At 48.6% G+C, this 22216-nt stretch overlaps 1 protein-coding gene across 1 annotated transcript in view; it reads right to left on the reverse strand.

Moving 5' to 3' along the window:
* Nucleotides 1-1432: 1432 nt before the first annotated feature.
* Nucleotides 1433-22216, reverse strand: part of LOC144493139 (sodium- and chloride-dependent neutral and basic amino acid transporter B(0+)-like) — a 108662-nt gene continuing 87878 nt past the window's right edge. The window contains exon 14 of the mRNA XM_078212039.1: nucleotides 1433-1570. Coding sequence (XP_078068165.1) covers nucleotides 1433-1570 — 138 coding nt within the window. The remainder of the gene's footprint in view (nucleotides 1571-22216) is intronic.

Here is a 22216-nt window from a genome sequence, read left to right on the forward strand (position 1 = left end):
CTTGGGGGTTGGTCAGGCGAGAGGGGTTGATAGATATTCCAGTATACTGTGTACATTTGTGCAATAGTGCCCCTAGCAGTCTTCAACTGGCTTCCTGGCATGAATAGGTTCTGACCACACTGCTGGCATGAATCAGATTACAGCCTCTGGACTGCACAGTGTGCCATAAATCCATGTAACTTACTTCGCTGGAAAAATGGGCCAGAAAGCCTCCTGTTTTCTCACCCATTCGACAATTGGAAGTTTTCTAAGAAAATTCCGCCCAAGAGATTTCAGAAAGAAAATGAGTCAACACAAGTCTCCAGTTGTCAAACTGTTTTACAAAGACAAATGCTTGTTCCAAGAAATTGTTGGAGGTCTTGGAAGAGGGATAATATTTTGTTCTATAATGTTTTGTAAGAAATATGGCAAAACAATTTTTTTTGATTGCTTTGTAATTATTAAGTATATTAGAGGTTTTTGTTTAAAGAACAGGATAATCTGTTAATGGTTTGTTGATTACATTATTAAAGATACACAGGTGATGGGCATTGTTTGTTTAAGGACTGGGAACACATATATAAGGAGTCAGCTGCGACACTGGATTAATAGTTAGGAGCCAGAGATCTGCATCCCATGAATAAACCTGCCAACAAATAAATCTTAGCTCCTCCCATTTGCACATGAAACTCTCTTGTCAATCAAACTCATTAAACCCTACTCTGAAACCCCAGGGGACAATCCAAAAAAAACAAAGCTGCATTAGCTTATTAAATCAAATACCCCAATAACTAGGAGCATTTATTCTCCTGAATTCTCAGCAGTTGGACTATATAGATCAGGGCAAAGTCTGAGCCCTGTTTCATACTTCATAGAATAGAATAAAATCCCTACATTGCAGAAGGAGGCCATTCAGCCCATCGAGTCTGAACCAACCACAATCCCACCCAGGCCCTATCCCCATAACCCCACATATTTACCCTGCTAATCCCCTGACACTAGGGTCAGTTTAGCGTGGCTATCTTTGGACTATGGGAGGAAACCGGAGCACCCGGAGGAAACCCACATAGACACAAGGAGAATGTGCAAACTCCACACAGACAGCAACCCAAGGCCAGAATTGAACTGTGAGGCAGCAGTGCTAACCACTGTGCCACCGTTCAAATCTGGCTTGAATCCATTTAACATCAGGATACAGGGAGGAGAATGACTAATGGCTCATAATGTAGAAACTTGGAAGCTCTGTAATTCTACCCTGCCCAACCTGGCCCTAAATTGATGCCTATGCTTGCAGTATGCAGGGAAAACTGCAGACAAAGTTGAATCTGGATCCGGGTGAATTTGTTGGCTGTTCTGGAGAACTCCCACTATATACAATGGGAGAACACCAGAATAGTGCTGGACTTTAAGGGCCATTGCTTCCAAACTGATCATAAAATGTTCCCTTAAGTTTTCACATCTCAGGAGTGGTCAGAAGTTGCACAAGGTTAGGGGCTGCTGTAGAGTCAGTCCTGGTTCTGTATCTTTCCCCTTTGTATTCTTCCATGTATGGACCCCAATTAGGAGCTGGTGTACAAGCAGCAGAAATTTTCTGTGAAAATAAAAGTGAAACATTTAATCATTTCTGTCTAATTTTAAATGACTATTAACCTCCCATGACTGAATTAAATGGTACAGCAAGCTCAGTGGGCTACTCCTGCTCCTAGTTTCTAGGTTCCTATGTTCTCATTGGAAAAAAAAATCCTTATCTTCATCATAATATCCTACAGTTTGTTCCAACACATGAAATTCTTATTTTACCAAAAATTATGTAACCCATATGTTTATCACAGAGTTCATACTCCCATGTCTAAATTCCAAGCAGTAAACTGGCATTGAGATCAACTTATGAAACCTTTATTGCATTGAAATGATAAGGGTTAAAAACACTTGACGACAGATAATGTCAACCAACTTCAGGAGAGTTATTGGGTCAATAATTTGTTTCCTCTTGATGAAAAAGCCAAGATATCAAAACCATAACCATTTGATTCAGGACAAAACACTAAGTGATTGTAATTAACTTGATCAATGTCCAAATTTCTCATTCTGGAAAAAAAAACTACCTGTTTGGGACTGCTTTTTGAATTGTATTGGATCACATAACGTTTGAAAATGGTGCTCAAGATTCTTTCTTGCACTTCAGCTAGGAAGCACTCAGGATGCCATCTTAGTAAAGTGCAGACATGTCCGAAGCAACGCCTATTGATTTGCATATGTAAATCATGGTTCCTAAAGCCTGCTTCTCGTTCCTGCTGCCACTTCACTTTACCTGAAGCAATCAGAGCTATCGTGCTTGTTGCATCCACCAAAACCAACTCAAAACATCATGTAAAAATTAAACTCTGATAACACTAATCTGTAGTCAGGAGTGACTTATCAGTCCAGTCACAAAAACTTTGTACATGGGAAAGGAACTCCTCTAATCTCTTCCCTGCTGTTCTCCTCTATATCGTTTTGCCATTGATTTGAAGTCAAAAGCAATTCTCCAGTTAATTGAGAAGAACCTTGCAATCTGAATGAGGAAGAGGAAAAATTCATTGTTGGCCTGAGAGGCATTTAACACTAGAAAATTCACCTGGAAAAAATCAAGGGGAAAAAAAAGGTTTTTGAAAGATTGCTTCTAAGCCCAGATATAATCGCAGTTAGGATGATGAGGGAGCAAGCAGCGTGCAATTGAAGCCCATTTGTCAGATTGGAGGATCCCAGCAACAAATAGGCCTCTGACCTCACTGGCTGCAAATATCATGCGATCATCAGATTTCTGCCCAGTGTGCTCAGCTGGTGATGTGTATAAAGGGAAATGAACTTTCACCAGGCATGAGTGGAGAAAATGGACTCCTAACCAGAATGGAAATGATGCTGTGTGACAATACTGTGCCTTTAAGAAATGTATTTGTGTCATGTTTCATGTGAAGGAGATGTTATGATTCAACTCTGTTTAAACAGATGATCTAGATCTGATCGAGACAGTCCAACTGCTGAGAATTCAGGAGAATAATTGCTCCTAGTTATTGGGGTATTTGATTTAATGAGATAATGCAGTTTTGTCTTTTTGGGGGGGTTGTCCCCTGGGTTTCAGAGTAGAGTTTAATTAGTTTGATTGACAAGAGAGTTTCACGTGAAATTGAGAGGAGCTAAGCATACAGAGAAAACATGGGCATTTTCTGCTTTGATTGGCAAGGAGCAGGAGCTCTCTCTCTCTGGAGATTGAAGTCTGGCCTCTAATAGAAAATTGGTATCTCTCTCCTGAGGTGTTTTGGAGATTTGAGGACCAGCAGCCAGCTTTTCAGCTCTTAGACCTGTTGTTTGCTAACTGATTTAGAAGAGGCACTTACGTCGATGAGGAACATTGCTTAATCAGACTAATGGAGATGAGCTAGCAGTTAAGAATTTAATCTTGCCATGTTTAAGTATTTCAAGTAGTAAAAGTTACATTATTTCTTTTTGTTATAAAGTATACTGTTAATTAAAGTTTGTTTTGATAAACTTTCCTAGTGGGTCAACAGAATCACACCTGAAGTGAAGCAGCTTATCCTCATGCTAATGACAAAATCAAAAATAGTTGGGATTTAGTCTCACTTTATAATATATCTTGGAGACTCTGATCTGGTCCCTAACAAAGTAGAAGTTTATTTATTAGTCACAAGTAGGCTTACATTAACACTGCAATGAAATTACTGTGTGAAAATCCCCTAGTCACCACACGCTGGCACCTGTACGAGTACACTGAGGGAGAATGTAGCTTGGCCAATGCAGCTAACCAGCAACAAGTGCAACTGAACAACAATAGAACCCATTATAAGTAGGTCTCTGGCCAATCTGTGAAAAACCACATGGTGTAACCATTTTACAATTTTATAACACAGCTAATAATGGGTGAATTATCTTCCAGATATCCACCAGCAATCATGCGCCAATTTATTGTTTATTCACAATATTAGAAATGGCAAGGAATATGAAGTAATGGGATTGGTGACCCTCCTTTCTGCTAATCAATCAGTGGGCAGCACTGGTGCTGTGCTCTGATAGCAAGATGGCATCAAGCCTGTAAACATTTCAATGTGTGTTCCCCACAAAGCATACTTATTTGCACCAAACCTGCACCTCCCTCGAGTTATCATACTAGCAATGAGGATTATTCCAACTGATGCTGTCTGCTGCACCCAGGTTGCCGTGAGTAGCACAAAGTTCAGAAACAGTAAAGAAGTTTTTAAGATTCAGCAGACTTGAGGTGATCCTGGAAAAAGCATGGACCATAGAGAAAAAAAACCTGCAGATTTTTTAAAAATTATAAAGAATTTCCCTGAAGTCCAACAATTAATAGCAGTGTTTGTTTTGAGAAGACACATTTTTAAAAGATTCGAAATAAAACTCATTGCTGCAGAGCTGATGCCTTGGAACCTTAAAAAAGCGTGCGTACCAGCACGTCAATAATGCAGATGGACAGAGGAGGCTGGCAGTATTCAAAATCAACCAGACCCATAGAGAGAAATAAAGATATAAATGTTCTTACGTTAAAAATTTGGTACAGAACTCCCATGATATTGCCTAAGTCAAAAGTGAGCAGGAAAAGCCCAGAGACACACTGGCAAGCTGAGAGACGGCCGATTGACTGCACTGACAGCTCTTAAAGTGGAAAACACACACAAAATAACACAGCCAGCAACTGCAGAAACAAATAGAAAAAAGACTTCCTGATCCTACCATTGGAGGAGTCAGAGGGCCCTATTTTACCATTTTGATTCTAAGTGCGGGATGGACTTGAAACTGGGAGTGTTTCAGATCTGACTTTTAGACCCGCTCTGAGGCGCCCCCAAACGCACTCTGCCTGCAAAAATATCAGCTAGTCTGAATCGCGCTGCACAAGCCTGTGGGCGGGGCTTAACGCGCCTGAAACCCTGCAGCTCCGATCGGCACCTCCAACTGCGCAGAAAGAAAAATAATAGAATGCTGCTCCCCTGCCACATCCCTCTGGGCCAGATAGTGCCTCCCCCTGGCCCCCAGAGACATTGCCCCACCCCCACAACATTACTGACCACCTTATCCCCTCCATCTCCTCTGCCACCCAACTGATCACTGGCCCCTCCCCCCTTCCCACCGATCTCAGGCAGAGTGGCAGAGGACCTGCGTTGCCCTCCCCACGATCTCAAGCAAAGGGTCAGTGGACCCCTCACCACCCCGGCCCCCCCCCCCCCACACTGATCTCAGGCAGAGATATCCCCCCTCCCCCCTACCGATATCAAGCAGCGTCATCCCCTGCCCCACCCCGGACCCTCCCACACAAGGCCCCCATTTCCTCCAGACTCCGATGGCTGTGTGACACCTCCTATTCTCTCTCTCCTGAGGCACTGATCCACCACCACCGCCATCCCCCCATCCCTCATCAGCAAGTGCTCACTTGCCTTCCCCTCAATGCTAACAAGCAAACTGCATGGAACTTGCTGGAATGCTCTGCCAAACTGCCTGCAGCTGATCTGCCCTAACGAGGGGCAGCTCCATTAAAAACTCAAGAATAGACAGGCAGACATTCCTGCACAAAATGTGCGCATGACCAGCTCTCCCGATTTTCTGAAGGTGATCTGAGGAGGCTGCTGGATGCAGCAGAGGTGAGGCGGGACACCTTCTTCTTCCCAGGAGGATGCAGACCCAGGGGGCCGATGGCAATGCAGCCTAGGAGGCAGTTGCCGCCTTGATCAGTGCCATGGCACTACCTCACCACCCCCCCCCCCGCCCAGCCCAGCCCCCCCCCCCCCCCCCCACTCCGCCCGAGCCCCCCGAAGCGGAAAGCAGTGCCACAACAAGGTCAATGATCTCATCTGGGCAGCAAGGCTGAGTGCTTAACCCCATCTAGCATCTTTCCCCAGATTCTCACATCCCCAGCACCCTGCATGTTTCCAGTCCCTGACCCCCAAGCAGCGCCTTCCTGTCCCCCCACTGCACTTGCCCTCAAAAGGGCCACCACCTGATACTCTGCAGGAGTCATGCCATCATTTCCTTTATGGCTCCTTCTGCCTCCACAGGAGAAGACCGACCATAACACCAGAGAGAGAGTGGAGACAGGGGGTGGTGAGCCAGACCTCCGGGTCCTCACCCCCTTTGAGGAGCAGGCGCTGGAGCTGTCCAGGGAAGGGGAGATGCGGGCTGTCAGCAACAGCATGGTCCGTCTGCCATTCAGACGTGAGCACCTGTCAATCCTCCACTCAATTTGTGGCAACTTCTCGGGGCCATGAGTTTTGGGTGCAAGGGGTAAGGTTTAAAGGAGATGTACGAGGCATGTTTATTTACACAGAGAGGGTAGTGGGTGCCTGGAACTCGGTGCTGGAGGAAATCGCAGAGGCAGTTACGAGAGTGACCTTTGAAGGATGTCTTTACAGCTACGTGAATGGGATGGGAATAGAGGCATATGCTCCACAAAAGAGTTGGGGGTTACAAATCAGATGGGCAGCCTGGTCGCCGCAGGCTTGGAGGGCCAAAGGGCCTGTTCCTGTGATGTAATCTTCTTTCTGCTTTGTTCTATGTTCACGTATTTTGCATCCCGGATTCCTCTCTCTCCCTTATACTTAACCTTGTGTCCTGTGTTGCAGAGATAGATCCGGACACCCCAGGGCAATCTGGACTCGAGCCCCTACTGCAGCTCCCACACATCCTTGTCCAGACAACTCAGATGGGTCCTCAGAGGATATGGATAAAGGGACCTCCGAGAGTGGCACCATTTTAGCGTCAGCTTCCACCTCTCAACTCACCATTCCAGATACTGACACGTCAGTGGGTCCAGTTAGTGGTGAGGCTTCTGGGTCACTCTCTGGTGAGCACGACACATCTGATGATGTACATCGGGTGGAGGAGGGAACGTCCGAGGCCTCTAGCACGCGGGGGCCTGCCAGAGGCGAGGATTCAGCTGGCCCAAGGCTACATGCTGGGCCTCTGTGATCACTTCTCCCTCAGCTGCTGGAGATGCAGCTACAGAGCCAGGGAATGCAGGAGGGGCTGACGGCCACACTGGACCAACTGTGAGGCTATTGGGAGGAGTCCCAAAACTTTCAGGCGGAGCAGCTATGCCTGTCTTGCATGGTTACCAGGCCAACACTGCAAGGATGGCGTCTGCAGTGGAAAGCCTGGGGCAGGGAATCCTCACCATGACCGAGTCACTGCAGGCCACAGCAGAGTCCCAGAGGGCCACAGCTGAAGGACTGAACAAGCTTTTCGAGATTCTGCGACCCATGGCTGAGAGGCTCGAGAGCTTACAGGAGACCCAGCGGGACAGCACTGAGACACAGCGGGCTATGGCACCAGCCCTTGAGAATGTGGCCCACTCACAGAGGGCCATGGCTGAGAGGCTGCAGAGTGTGGCCTAGTCTCAGAGGACACTTGCTGTGGCCATTGACAGGTGGCCATCGCACAGGGCTCGACCACCATGGGTAGGACGCAGGCGGTCCTCCAGGACTGGCAGGGCCAGGTGACACCTGAGCTCCTGAAGCTCACTGCAGAAGCATCGCCATCCCATGGAGTGTCCCAGGACCCACTGGAACCCCAAGGAAGGAGGAAGGGTTCAAGCCCATGCCGGGGCCTTCCAGCCAGGGGACTGTAGCTGTGGCTGCACCTTCGACTCCTTCCTTCCTGACACCGGGGCATCTTAAGGGCAGCGGAATGAAGAGGGTGTCATGGAAACATCCTAGACGCCTGGAAGCAGGCCTGAGCCTTCAAGGTCCAGACCCTCCAGAGGACACCCGCCACATGCATCACAGGCCACTGGGCATGGTAGGCAGCTGGCCACCTCCACCTCTGATGTACATTCTGGAGAGTCACTGAGACGTAGTGGTAGGCCATGTAAGGTTAGGAAGCTGTAGTTGCACTAAGATGGTACGAGTGAAGGGCTGCACTAGTTAGAAAGATCATTAAACACCTTAATATTTTCTGTTCACAAGTTCTGATGTTGGAACTTATTATTTAAACACCTTTATTGCAATTATTTAATTTTATTTCACCACCCATCTGTGACTGATTTGTCTTGAATAGGAATTCTCTTCCATTGATGATCGCCAGAGGGATCCTTCATGTTGATGTCAGTTGGGGAGGCCCCTCAATGCTGTGTCACTGAGAAAAGGAAGCCATTGGTTCCCCGGAACCCACAAGCGATTCCCTCTCCTCCCCTATCCCACCCATCCCAGGGGCCCTGTATGGGGGTTTCAGATCCCTTACCCAATACACAGATGTGGGCCCAGGTGCCAGAGTGCATGCAGAGCTCCAGTAGGAATCAGACTAGTTTACACCAGGGCATCATGGTGCTTAGAGAGTTGTCATCACCCTCCTACCTGCCAAAGAAACTCGCTAACGCAGCGTACCCAGGCCCACCACTCTGTGTGACCATGTTGCAAGAGATAGAAGGACTTTGGGGCGGGGGGATGGATGGAACCCACAGACACAGGCCCCTAGCAACTGAACCGCCTGGTGATCAGGGCTTCTCTAGCCTCCTTGCATGCCTCATTTGAGCTGCCAGCCCTCCAGCGCCTGGGTGATGTTCCTTGACATGTTCTTCCTCTTCTTCCTCCTCATGCTCTTCCTCCTCCTCCTACTGGACAGCCTCCTCCCCAGCGACACCCGGCTGGTCAGCCTCCAGATCCTCCTCCTCCTCCAATAGGTCATCTTTCTGATGTGCCAAGTTGTGCAAGGCACAGCACACCACCACTATGCGGGAAGAAATCAGGGAGCTGTACTGGAGGGTCCCGCCAGAGCAATCCAGGCACCGGAATCTCATTTTGAGGAGACCAATGCACCTCTCCACTATCGCACGGGTGGCTACATGGGCCTCATTATAGTGGGTCTCTGCCTCAGACACAGGCCTCTGCACAGGCGTCATCAGCCATGTCCGAGCGGATAACCCATATCACTCACGAACCACACCTGCAGCCTGAGCTCCTCCTCAAATGCCTTTAGGATGTCAGAGCTTCTGACATTGAAGCTGTTGTGCATGCTGCCTGGGTGTCTTGGGCAGACATGCATAATGTACATATTGTGGTCACACACCAGTTGGACATTTGGGGAGTGGAACTTCATTCTGTTGATGAATCTTCGTGGATTCTGCAAGGGGGCCTTGAGAGCAAAGTGGGTGCAATCGATGGCCCCCTGTACATGAGGCATCCCCGCAATGACTGTGAATCCAGCAACCTGGTCTTCCTGATGGGCTTGGTCCAGTTTAAATTTGATGTACTGCACAGCCCGGGCATACAGGGCTTCAGTGACCTGCTTGACACAGGTGTGAACAGCTGATTGTGAAATGCCACATATATCTCTGCTTGGGGTCTGGAAGGAGCCAGTTGCATAAAACTTCAGCACGGTCATCACTTTGACACCCACCGAGAGTGGGTGCCCCCTCTGCCCGAGGTGCCAGGTCCTGCAACAGGTTGCACAGGTGTTGCACTGTCTCCTTTTGGAGGCAGAGCTGTCAGCGGCACACGGTTTCCGACATTTGTTCAAATGACATTCGTGCACAGAACCGCTGGTGTCTCCACTTCCTCCTTTTCCTCCACACCCCCACCCACCCCCCTCAGGTGAATGGCAGCCACCTCCTGCCTCTGGTGGTCATCTCCTTCTACTCCTGCAAGTGGTAAGGCCCGGGCCTCCTGTGCCCACAATGTTCCCTCCAGCTCCTCCTCCTCAGCTCCAGCAGCAACCAAAAAAACAGCACGATTGATCGGTTGCATCCCAAAAGCCAGACTGAAAGGGGAGGGGGGGGGTGGTTGGAGATGGAGAGGAACACAGGTAGAGGATGTAGCTTGGCCAATGCAGCTAACCAGCAACAAGTACAACTGAACAACAATAGAACCCATTATAAGTAGATCTCTGGCCAATCTGTGAAAAACCACATGGTGTAACCATTTTACAATTTTATAACACAGCTAATAATGGGTGAATTATCTTCCAGATATCCACCAGCAATCATACGCCAATTTATTGTTTATTCACAATATTAGAAATGGCAAGGAATATGAAGTAATGGGATTGGTGACCCTCCTTTCTGCTAATCAATCAGTGGGCAGCACTGGTGCTGTGCTCTGATAGCAAGATGGCATCAAGCCTGTAAACATTTCAATGTGTGTTCCCAACAAAGCTTACTTATTTGCACCAAATCTGCACCTCCCTCGAGTTATCATACTAGCAATGAGGATTATTCCAACTGATGCTGTCTGCTGCACCCAGGTTGCCGTGAGTAGCACAAAGTTCAGAAACAGTAAAGAAGTTTTTAAGATTCAGCAGACTTGAGGTGATCCCGGAAAAAGCATGGACCATAGAGAAAAAAAACCTGCAGATTTTTTAAAAATTATAAAGAATTTCCCTGAAGTCCAACAATTAATTGCAGTGTTTGTTTTGAGAAGACACATTTTTAAAAGATTTAAAATAAAACTCATTGCTGCAGAGCTGATGCCTTGGAACCTTAAAAAAGCGTGCGTACCAGCACGTCAATAATGCAGGTGGACAGAGGAGGCTGGCAGTATTCAAAATCAACCAGACCCATAGAGAGAAATAAAGATATAAATGTTCTTACATTAAAAATTTGGTACAGAACTCCCATGATATTGCCTAAGTCAAAAGTGAGCAGGAAAAGCCCAGAGACACACTGGCAAGCTGAGAGACGGCCGATTGACTGCACTGACAGCTCTTAAAGTGGAAAACACACACAAAATAACACAGCCAGCAACTGCAGAAGCAAATAGAAAAAAGACTTCCTGATCCTACCATTGGAGGAGTCAGAGGGCCCTATTTTACCATTTTGATTCTAAGTGCGGGATGGACTTGAAACTGGGAGTGTTTCAGATCTGACTTTTAGACCCGTTCTGAGGCGCCCCCAAACGCACTCTGCCTGCAAAAATATCAGCTAGTCTGAATCGCGCTGCACAAGCCTGTGGGCGGGGCTTAACGCGCCTGAAACCCTGCAGCTCCGATCGGCACCTCCAACTGCGCAGAAAGAAAAATAATAGAATGCTGCTCCCCTGCCACATCCCTCTGGGCCGGATAGTGCCTCCCCCTGGCCCCCAGAGACATTGCCCCACCCCCACAACATTACTGACCACCTTATCCCCTCCATCTCCTCTGCCACCCAACTGATCACTGGCCCCTCCCCCCTTCCCACTGATCTCAGGCAGAGTGGCAGAGGACCTGCGTTGCCCTCCCCACGATCTCAAGCAAAGTGTCAGTGGACCCCTCACCACCCCGGCCCCGCCCACACTGATCTCAGGCAGAGATATCCCTCCTCCCCCCTACCGATATCAAGCAGCGTCATCCCCCGCCCCACCCCGGACCCTCCCACACAAGGCCCCCATTTCCTCCAGACTCCAATGGCTGTGTGACACCTCCTATTCTCTCTCTCCTGAGGCACTGATCCACCACCACCGCCACCCCCCCCATCCCCATCAGCAAGTGCTCACTTGCCTTCCCCTCAATGCTAACAAGCAAACTGCATGTAACTTGCTGGAATGCTCTGCCAAACTGCCTGCAGCTGATCTGCCCTAACGAGGGACAGCTCCATTAAAAACTCAAGAATAGACAGGCAGACATTCCTGCACAAAATGTGCGCATGACCAGCTCTCCCGATTATCTGAAGGTGATCTGAGGAGGCTGCTGGATGCAGCAGAGGTGAGGCGGGACACCTTCTTCTTCCCAGGAGGATGCAGACCCAGGGGGCCGATGGCAATGCGGCCTAGGAGGCAGTTGCCGCCTTGATCAGTGCCATGGCACTACCTCACCACCCCCCCCCCCCCCGCCCAGCCGCGCCTCCCCCCCCCCCCCCCCCCCCACTCCGCCCGAGCCCCCCGAAGCGGAAAGCAGTGCCACAACAAGGTCAATGATCTCATCTGGGCAGCAAGGGTGAGTGCTTAACCCCATCTAGCATCTTTCCCCAGATTCTCACATCCCCAGCACCCTGCATGTTTCCAGTCCCTGACCCCCAAGCAGCGCCTTCCTGTCCCCCCACTGCACTTGCCCTCAAAAGGGCCACCACCTGATACTCTGCAGGAGTCATGCCATCATTTCCTTTATGGCTCCTTCTGCCTCCACAGGAGAAGACCGACCATAACACCAGAGAGAGAGTGGAGACAGGGGGTGGTGAGCCAGACCTCCGGGTCCTCACCCCCTTTGAGGAGCAGGCGCTGGAGCTGTCCAGGGAAGGGGAGATGCGGGCTGTCAGCAACAGCATGGTCCGTCTGCCATTCAGACGTGAGCACCTGTCAATCCTCCACTCAATTTGTGGCAACTTCTCGGGGGCATGAGTTTTGGGTGCAAGGGGTAAGGCTTAAAGGAGATGTACGAGGCATGTTTATTTACACAGAGAGGGTAGTGGGTGCCTGGAACTCGGTGCTGGAGGAAATCGCAGAGGCAGTTACGAGAGTGACCTTTGAAGGATGTCTTTACAGCTACGTGAATGGGATGGGAATAGAGGCATATGCTCCACAAAAGAGTAGGGGGTTACAAATCAGATGGGCAGCCTGGTCGCCGCAGGCTTGGAGGGCCAAAGGGCCTGTTCCTGTGATGTAATCTTCTTTCTGCTTTGTTCTATGTTCACGTATTTTGCATCCCGGATTCCTCTCTCTCCCTTATACTTAACCTTGTGTCCTGTGTTGCAGAGATAGATCCGGACACCCCAGGGCAATCTGGACTCGAGCCCCTACTACAGCTCCCACACATCCTTGTCCAGACAACTCAAACGGGTCCTCAGAGGATATGGATAAAGGGACCTCCGAGAGTGGCACCATTTTAGCGTCAGCTTCCACCTCTCAACTCACCATTCCAGATACTGACATGTTGGTGGGTTCAGTTAGTGGTGAGGCTTCTGGGTCACTCTCTGGTGAGCACGACACATCTGATAATGTAGATCGGGTGGAGGAGGGAACGTCCGAGGCCTCTAGCACGCGGGGGCCTGCCAGAGGCGAGGACTCAGCTGGCCCCAGGCTACATGCTGGGCCTCTGAGATCACTTCTCCCTCAGCTGCTGGAGATGCAGCTACAGAACCAGGGAATGCAGGAGGGGCTGACGGCCACACTGGACCAACTGTGAGGCTATTGGGAGGAGTCCCAAAACTTTCAGGCGGAGCAGCTATGCCTGTCTTGCATGGTTCCCAGGCCAACACTGCAAGGATGGCGTCTGCAGTGGAAAGCCTGGGGCAGGGAATCCTCACCATGACCGAGTCACTGCAGGCCACAGCAGAGTCCCAGAGGGCCACAGCTGAAGGACTGAACAGGCTTTTCGAGATTCTGCGACCCATGGCTGAGAGGCTCGAGAGCTTGCAGGAGACCCAGCGGGACAGCACTGAGACATAGCGGGGCTATGGCACCAGCCCTTGAGAATATTGCCCACTCACAGAGGGCCATGGCTGAGAGGCTGCAGAGTGTGGCCTAGTCTCAGAGGACACTTGCTGTGGCCATTGACAGGTGGCCATCGCACAGGGCTCGACCACCATGGGTAGGACGCAGGCGGTCCTCCATGACTGGCAGGGCCAGGTGGCACCTGAGCTCCTGGAGCTCACTGCAGAAGCATCGCCATCCCATGGAGTGTCCCAGGACCCACTGGAACCCCAAGGAAGGAGGAAGGGTTCAAGCCCATGCCGGGGCCTTCCAGCCAGGGGACTGTAGCTGTGGCTGCACCTTCGACTCCTTCCTTCCTGACACCGGGGCATCTTAAGGGCAGCGGAATGAAGAGGGTGTCATGGAAACATCCTAGACGCCTGGAAGCAGGCCTGAGCCTTCAAGGTCCAGACCCTCCAGAGGACACCCGCCACATGCATCACAGGCCACTGGGCATGGTAGGCAGCTGGCCACCTCCACCTCTGATGTACATTCTGGAGAGTCACTGAGACGTAGTGGTAGGCCATGTAAGGTTAGGAAGCTGTAGTTGCACTAAGATGGTACGAGTGAATGGCTGCACTAGTTAGAAAGATCATTAAACACCTTAACATTTTCTGTTCACAAGTTCTGATGTTGGAACTTATTATTTAAACACCTTTATTGCAATTATTTAATTTTATTTCACCACCCATCTGTGACTGATTTGTCTTGAATAGGAATTCTCTTCCATTGATGATCGCCAGAGGGATCCTTCATGTTGATGTCAGTTGGGGAGGCCCCTCAATGCTGTGTCACTGAGAAAAGGAAGCCATTGGTTCCCCGGAACCCACAAGCGATTCCCTCTCCTCCCCTATCCCACCCATCCCAGGGGCCCTGTATGGGGGTTTCAGATCCCTTACCCAATACACAGATGTGGGCCCAGGTGCCAGAGTGCATGCAGAGCTCCAGTAGGAATCAGACTAGTTTACACCAGGGCATCATGGTGCTTAGCGAGTTGTCATCACCCTCCTACCTGCCAAAGAAACTCGCTAACGCAGCGTACCCAGGCCCACCACTCTGTTTGACCATGTTGCAAGAGATAGAAGGACTTTGGGGCGGGGGGATGGATGGAACCCACAGACACAGGCCCCTAGCAACTGAACCGCCTGGTGATCAGGGCTTCTCTAGCCTCCTTGCATGCCTCATTTGAGCTGCCAGCCCTCCAGCGCCTGGGTGATGTTCCTTGGCATGTTCTTCCTCCTCATGCTCTTCCTCCTCCTCCTACTGGACAGCCTCCTCCCCAGCGACACCCGGCTGGTCAGCCTCCAGATCCTCCTCCTCCTCCAATAGGTCATCTTTCTGATGTGCCAAGTTGTGCAAGGCACAGCACACCACCACTATGCGGGAAGAAATCAGGGAGCTGTATTGGAGGGTCCCGCCAGAGCAATCCAGGCACCGGAATCTCATTTTGAGGAGACCAATGCACCTCTCCACTATCGCACGGGTGGCTACATGGGCCTCATTATAGTGGGTCTCTGCCTCAGACACAGGCCTCTGCACAGGCGTCATCAGCCATGTCCGAGTGGATAACCCATATCACTCACGAACCACACCTGCAGCCTGAGCTCCTCCTCAAATGCCTTTAGGATGTCAGAGCTTCTGACATTGAAGCTGTTGTGCATGCTGCCTGGGTGTCTTGGGCAGACATGCATAATGTACATATTGTGGTCACACACCAGTTGGACATTTGGGGAGTGGAACTTCATTCTGTTGATGAATCTTCGTGGATTCTGCAAGGGGGCCTTGAGAGCAAAGTGGGTGCAATCGATGGCCCCCTGTACATGAGGCATCCCCGCAATGACTGTGAATCCAGCAACCTGGTCTTCCTGATGGGCTTGGTGCAGTTTAAATTTGATGTACTGCACAGCCCGGGCATACAGGGCTTCAGTGACCTGCTTGACACAGGTGTGAACAGCTGATTGTGAAATGCCACATATATCTCTGCTTGGGGTCTGGAAGGAGCCAGTTGCATAAAACTTCAGCACGGTCATCACTTTGACACCCACTGAGAGTGGGTGCCCCCTCTGCCCGAGGTGCCAGGTCCTGCAACAGGTTGCACAGGTGTTGCACTGTCTCCTTTTGGAGGTAGAGCTGTCAGCGGCACATGGTTTCCGACATTTGTTCAAATGACATTCGTGCACAGAACTGCTGGTGTCTCCACTTCCTCCTTTTCCTCCACACGTCCACCCACCCCCCTCGGGTGAATGGCAGCCACCTCCTGCCTCTGGTGGTCATCTCCTTCTACTCCTGCAAGTGGTAAGGCCCGCGCCTCCTGTGCCCACAATCTTTCCTCCAGCTCCTCCTCCTCAGCTCCAGCAGCAACCAAAAGAACAGCACGATTGATCGGTTGCATCCCAAAAGCCAGACTGAAAGGGGAGGGGGGGGTGGTTGGAGATGGAGAGGAACACAGGTAGAGATTAAGGAACGTTGCTTCCCCCTAGCCCATCAACAGTCACTGTCCTTGCTGCCCATTCCCCCAGGCACATGCTCCCCAAAATCGCAGGCCCCCCAGTCCCCCAGCCACATGCTCCCCAGATTTACAGACCCCCCATTCCCCCAGCCACATGCTCCCTAGAGTCACAGATCCCCATTCCCCCAGCCACATGCTCCCTAAAGTCACAGACACCCATTCCCCCAGCCACATGCTCCCCAGAATCACAGAACCCCCATTCCTCCAGCCACAGGCTCCCTAGTATCATAGACATCCCCATTCCCCCACCCACATGCTCCCCAGCATCACAGTTTCTTGAAAAGTTGAGAGACTACAGCAGTGCAAATTGCAAGGGCTTTGTGCACATCCTTCAGCAGGCAGAGTGCTGAGTGCACCAGGACCCAGCAGCATCCACAAGACCCGAGGTCAGTGCTGAGACCCGGGTCTGTGCTGCAAATCGGACATCGGAGACCCAGCTGAACAACAGCCCCCTACCCACCCACCCACTTGCAGGGCCCCCACTGACCCTAGAAAGAAAATGGCCACAACGAAAGGACGCCCGTAAGCAGCAGAGAGCCGTCGGACACCCGAATCAGACTTAGGTGGAGCATATCTGTTTCACGTTGATTCCGGACTGGCAAACGCGGTGGTAATGGGGGAAGTGCTGGGAAAGTTGGGCACGCAGCCCATGAAGTCAATCTAAATGCATGAGGGTCGTGCTACTCGCCTCACACACAACTTTACCAAGTTTTCGTGCCTGTAAACAGTGATGGTAAATCGGGCCCAGTGCGTCAAGAGGTTCAGTTTCCATTCCATGATGAATGAAATGATTGACAATGTAAATATAGGGTTAAAAGCAAAATACTGCAGATGCTGGAATCTGAAACAAAAAGAGAAAATGCTGAAAAATCTCAGCAGTTCTGACAGCATCAATGGGGAGAGAACAGTGCAATGTTTTGAGTCAGAGTGACACCTGACTGAAAACATTGGCTTTATTTTTCACAATGTTCTGTTTTCATTAAAATAGGATTATCCTGTGAACATGTGTGGAATAAAAACATATATGGTGGGATTTTACGGCTGCGCTCGCCCAAAGGCTGGAAAATCCCACCCGAGGTCAACGGACTTTTGCATGGTCCACCAAAATTTCTTTCCCACCCACTATGATTCCCATGGTGGGTGGGATGCATAAATTCTACCCATAATCTTATCAGGAACTTCACTGCCCCAGATACACCCAAGTTATCAAATGAGTTAATAGAGCTTGTGATATCCCATTTCCAGCCAGAACTGTCTATAATTATGCAGTACCTTGAGTTCAACACGAGAACTCTGTGCTCCAAGGAAATCTGTTGCTACTTTTATGACAAACCTGAAATACTTCACCAAGTACTGAGAGTTTGGGGATGACTTGAATGATATGCTGCAGGACAGGCTGGTATGTGGTGTGAATGACAACACCATACACAATGCTTGCGGAATCAGATATTGATTTCAAATGTGTTCTGGAAATTACTCTCACCATGGAGAGTATTGCAAAGTATTCTCACATAAACAATGGAGCATTGCACCCTGTTGGGCAGAACCCTGCTACCAAGCATAGAGTAAGGAGTGACAGAGCAGATTTTCAGCCTGATTCCCTGTCTACCAAATAACAAGTCCAGAAGCCAATTTACAATCCATCAGCGAGCAAGTATACATTTGCTATATGTGTGGAGGGAATCATGGAATGGATGCATGCAGATTTAGAGAGGCGGATTATCACAAAAGAGGGATACCTGGCTAGGCCACACAGAACAAATAACAAACCAACAGCAGTGCAGGGAGCAAGTTACAGAACAAAGAGATCTAGGGGTACATGTTTATAGCTCCTTGAAAGTGGAGTCACAGGTCGACAGAGTGGTGAAGAAGGCATTTGGCATGCTTGGTTTCATTGGTCAGAACATTGAATGCAGGAGTTGGGACGTCTTGTTGAAGTTGTACAAGACATTGGTAAGGCCACACTTGGAATACTGTGTACAGTTCTGGTCACCCTATTATAGAAAGGATATTATTAAACTAGAAAGAGTGCAGAAGAGATTTACTAGGATGCTACCGGGACTTGATGGTTTGAATTATGAGGAGAGGCTGGATAGACTGGGACTTTTTTCTCTGGAGCGTAGAAGGCTGAGGGGTGATCTTATAGAGGTCTATAAAATAGTGAAGGGCATAGATCAGCTAGATAGTCAATATCTTTTCCCAAAGGTAGGGAAGTCTAAAACTAGATGGCATAGGTTTAAGGTGAGAGGGGAGAGATACAAAAGTGTCCAGAGGGGCAATTTTTTCACAGAGGGTGGTGAGTGTCTGGAACAAGCTGCCAGAGGTAGTAGTAGAGGCGGGTACAATTTTATCTTTTAAAAAGCATTTAGATAGTTACATGGGTACGATGGGTATAGAGGGATATGGGCCAAATGGGGGCAATTGGGATTAGCTTAGGGGTTTAAAAAAAAAGGGCAGCATGGACAAGTTTGGCCGAAGGGCCTGTTTCCATGCTGTAAACCTCTATGACTCTAAATCTATGAGTTAATTGACACTGCGGGAGCTGATGCTGCTGCTGCATAATGTGTTACGAATTGGGGAATATTAAGATTAAAGTTTATTTATTAGTCACAAGTAAGGCTTACATTAACTTGCAAAGAAGTTACTGTGAAATTCCTCTAGTCACCTGTTTAGGTCAATGCACCTAACCAGCATATCTTTCAGACGGTGGGAGGAAACCGGAGCACCCGGAGGACGGGCAAACTCCACACAGACAGTGATCCAAACCAGGAATCGAACCCAGGTCCCTGGCGCTGTGAGGCAGCCATGTTAACCACTGTGCCACCCAAAGATTAAAAATTGAAATTGGGATTAAATAAAAAGGGGATTGATAAGGGGTGTTTTGATATGTGAATTAGCGTACCAGTGCAAAAAGCAAATGTTTGCCTTTGTGACTAGGGGAAACCAATGGACTGTAGAGAGGTACTTCAAAATGGAGGGATAAGGGAATTATATTCTAAAAGCCGGGTCCACAGGATGAGTAACATCAAAGGGAAAGAATGATATATCCATTGCACAATAATTGGAGAAAAAGAAACAGTAGAGGCAGCGAACACTACAGACACACTCAGCTGCAGAAAATAATCTCCCCTGAATACAAGTTATTGCTAAAAAGCAGCTGGTTAAAATCCCAAACATAAACAGAGAAGATTACACCCTCGCTGAAATTGAAGACAAACATTCCCCAAACATGGACAAATAACATTTGGGTGGTAATTAGAGGGACAGGTAGTATTGAGGAAGCAGTGGGGCTGCAGAAGGACTTGGACAGGTTAGGAGAGTGGGCAAAGAAGTGGCAGATGGAATACAATGTGGAAAAGTGTGAGGTTATGCACTTTGGAAGGAGGAATGGAGGCATAGACTAAATGGGAAAATGCTTAGGAAATCAGACACACAAAAGGGACTTGGGAGTTATTGTTCAATATTCTCTTAAGGTTAACGTGTAGGTTCAGTCGGCAGTTAGGAAGGCAAATGCATGTTAGCATTCATGTCGAGAGGGCTAGAATACAAGAGCAGGGATGTACTTCTGAGGTTGTATAAGGCGCTGGTCAGGCCCCATTTGGAGTATTGTGAGCAGTTTTGGGCCCCGTATCGAAAGAAGGATGTGCTGGCCTTGAAAAGGGTCCAGAGGAGGTTCACAAGAATGATCCCTGGAATGAAGGGCTTGTTGTATGAGGAAAGATTGAGGACTCTGTGCCTGTTCCCATTGGAGTTTAGAAGGATGAGGGGGAATCTTACTGAAACTTACAGGATACTGAGATCCCTGGATAGAGTGGATGTGGAGAGGATGTTTCCACTAATAGGAAAAACTAGAACCAGAGGGCACAACCTCAGGCTAAGGGACGATCCTTTAGAACAGAGATGAGGAGGAATTTCTTCAGCCAGAGAGTGATGAATCTGTGGAACTCTTTGCCGCAGAAGGCTGTGGAGGCCAGGTCATTGAATGTCTTTAAAATAGAGAAAGATAGGTTCTTGATTAATAAGGGGATAAGGGGTTATGGGGAAGAGGCAGGAGAATGGGGATGAGAAAAATATCAGCCATGATTGAATGGCAGAGCAGACTCGATGGACCACGTGACCTAATTCTGCTCCTAAGTCTTATGGTTTTATGGTCTTATCTGCTGGATTTAGCTCAGCGAGTTATATAAGATTGGATGTTCTTTGGGACAAAAAGAGACATCTCAGAGTTCAGAAAATGAATGTAGTTGAGAACAAAGGTGTAAATTTATATAATACTGTTTGCGTATAATACTGTTAGCCATCCTTGTAATTAAGTGTACTGTTGTAGTGTATTATAGTCCTTCTTGTCATGTGTTTTTCTTAAAGTTAATAAATATTCTTCATTAATTGATCACAAAATGACTAAACTATTCCTCCCTGCTTGGCATATCTTTTCTCGCAGTATACCAAATTGAAAATATACACCATTAAAAACTGATGTTCCAATTTACCTTCTTGGGTTTTAGGATACCCTTGCATTTAACATCAGCAGGATTCTTAATAAATGTGACTGATGTTAAACCTACACTCATTACAGTGACAGTGCAGATGAATGATAAGCAGCTGCAGATGGAGGTGAACCCCAGCAACTTTAGCTACTGTTGTTGGGGAACACATGTTCAAGCATCTCACCGAAGGGAGCAATCCATTGACATTGGAGCACACACACATCCACCAAAGAACCTACACTGGAGTGTCTATTCATGTCAAGGGCATTGTTGCTGGTCCTGTATGTTGCAAACAGCAGATCGTCCAGGTCCCTGTGATGGTCATAGAAGGGACGGGGCTCAGCCTTTTGGGTTGAGATTGGCTGGAAAAAATAAAACTAGACTGGCCAGGAATATACCATTTGTAGTCTGATGGAATGCCAGAGCTTTTGAAGAAATATGATACTGTTTTTCAGGATGAATTGGGAAAACTGAAGGGCATGCAATCTAAAATTCACATTGATCTCCAGGCAACACCATGCTTCTTCAAGGATAGGCTGCTGCCTTACTCCCTCAGTGCAAAAGTGGAAGCAGAGTTGTGTCGATTGGAAAACCTGGGAATAATTCAGTCCACTTTTCTGGGCAGCACCTGTTGTCCCTGTTGTCAAGTGAGGCAGAGAACGGGATTCTCTAGCCTCCTAGCTGCGTGTTTTCCAGGGCTGCGAGGTGGTGCATTGTTTACTAGCGGTGGGATTCTCTGGTCCTGCCGCTGTCAATGGGAAATCTCACTGCCGTCACCCAACGTCGGCGGGAAACCTGTGGGCGCAGGTGTGTTACCGACAGGAGGCTCCGGTCCCGCTGGTATGAATGACCAGAGAATTCTGGTCCATATATCTTTCCAGTGACTACAAACTAATAGTCAACAGAACAACAAAGTTAGACAAGTTCCCCGTTCTCAAAATCGATTACTTGTATGCCAAGTTAGCAGGAGCCAAATCATTCACCAAGCCAGATATGAGGCATGTCTATCAGCAGTTGAAATTGGACTGCACATCAACAGAGTATGTGACAATCAATACTCACAGAAGTCTCTCCCAGTATTTGCCATTTGGAGTGTCATCCACATGTGCCATTTCTTAGCGAACAATGGAAAGTCTCCTGCAAGGAGACTGGACATCCTCATCACCAGAGCAAATGAAGCCATTTAGCTAACATTGAGGAAGTACTGAGATTTATGGAAGCAGGTGTGTATTAGAAATGCACATTCCAACCTCTGGGGTAACTTACCCAGGCCATAGAGTGGACTCCATGGGGTTGCAACCTTGTTGAAGACAAGGTTCAAGCCATCATAGATCACCCTGTAATATGACAGAGTTTAAATCATTCCTAGGGATGGTATCATTATAGCCGTTTCTTACCTAATCCATGCGGAGGAGTAACCATCATTGATCATGGGATTCTTGGCAAGAAAAACCTTTGCAGCAGTGAAGAAACTGCTTTTATCATTGTGCTTAGTGATGTATTATCACCCAGCTAGAGAGCTAATGCTGACATGTGATGCTCCACCCTTTGGGATTGGAGGCATTCTGTCCCATCGACTGGAGGGCAGATCAGAAGAGACCATCAACCACATTTCGAGAACACTATCCCAGGCTGAAAAGAGCTGCTGCCAGCTGGAGAAAGAAATACTGTCAGTTGTGCCTGATGTCAAGAAGCTTCACCAATACCTAGACGGGCAACATTTTACAATTGTTCCTGATCATGAGCCACTGATGGGCTTTTCAGTGACGACAATGATATGCCACCTACAGTGAGAATCCTGCATTAGTCATTGATGCTATCAGCTATGAGTACACATTCATGTACCACACTAGCTCAAATGCAGC

Source organism: Mustelus asterias, chromosome 4 (genome assembly GCF_964213995.1).
Source record: "Mustelus asterias chromosome 4, sMusAst1.hap1.1, whole genome shotgun sequence".
In the NCBI taxonomy this organism is placed as follows: domain Eukaryota; kingdom Metazoa; phylum Chordata; class Chondrichthyes; order Carcharhiniformes; family Triakidae; genus Mustelus; species Mustelus asterias.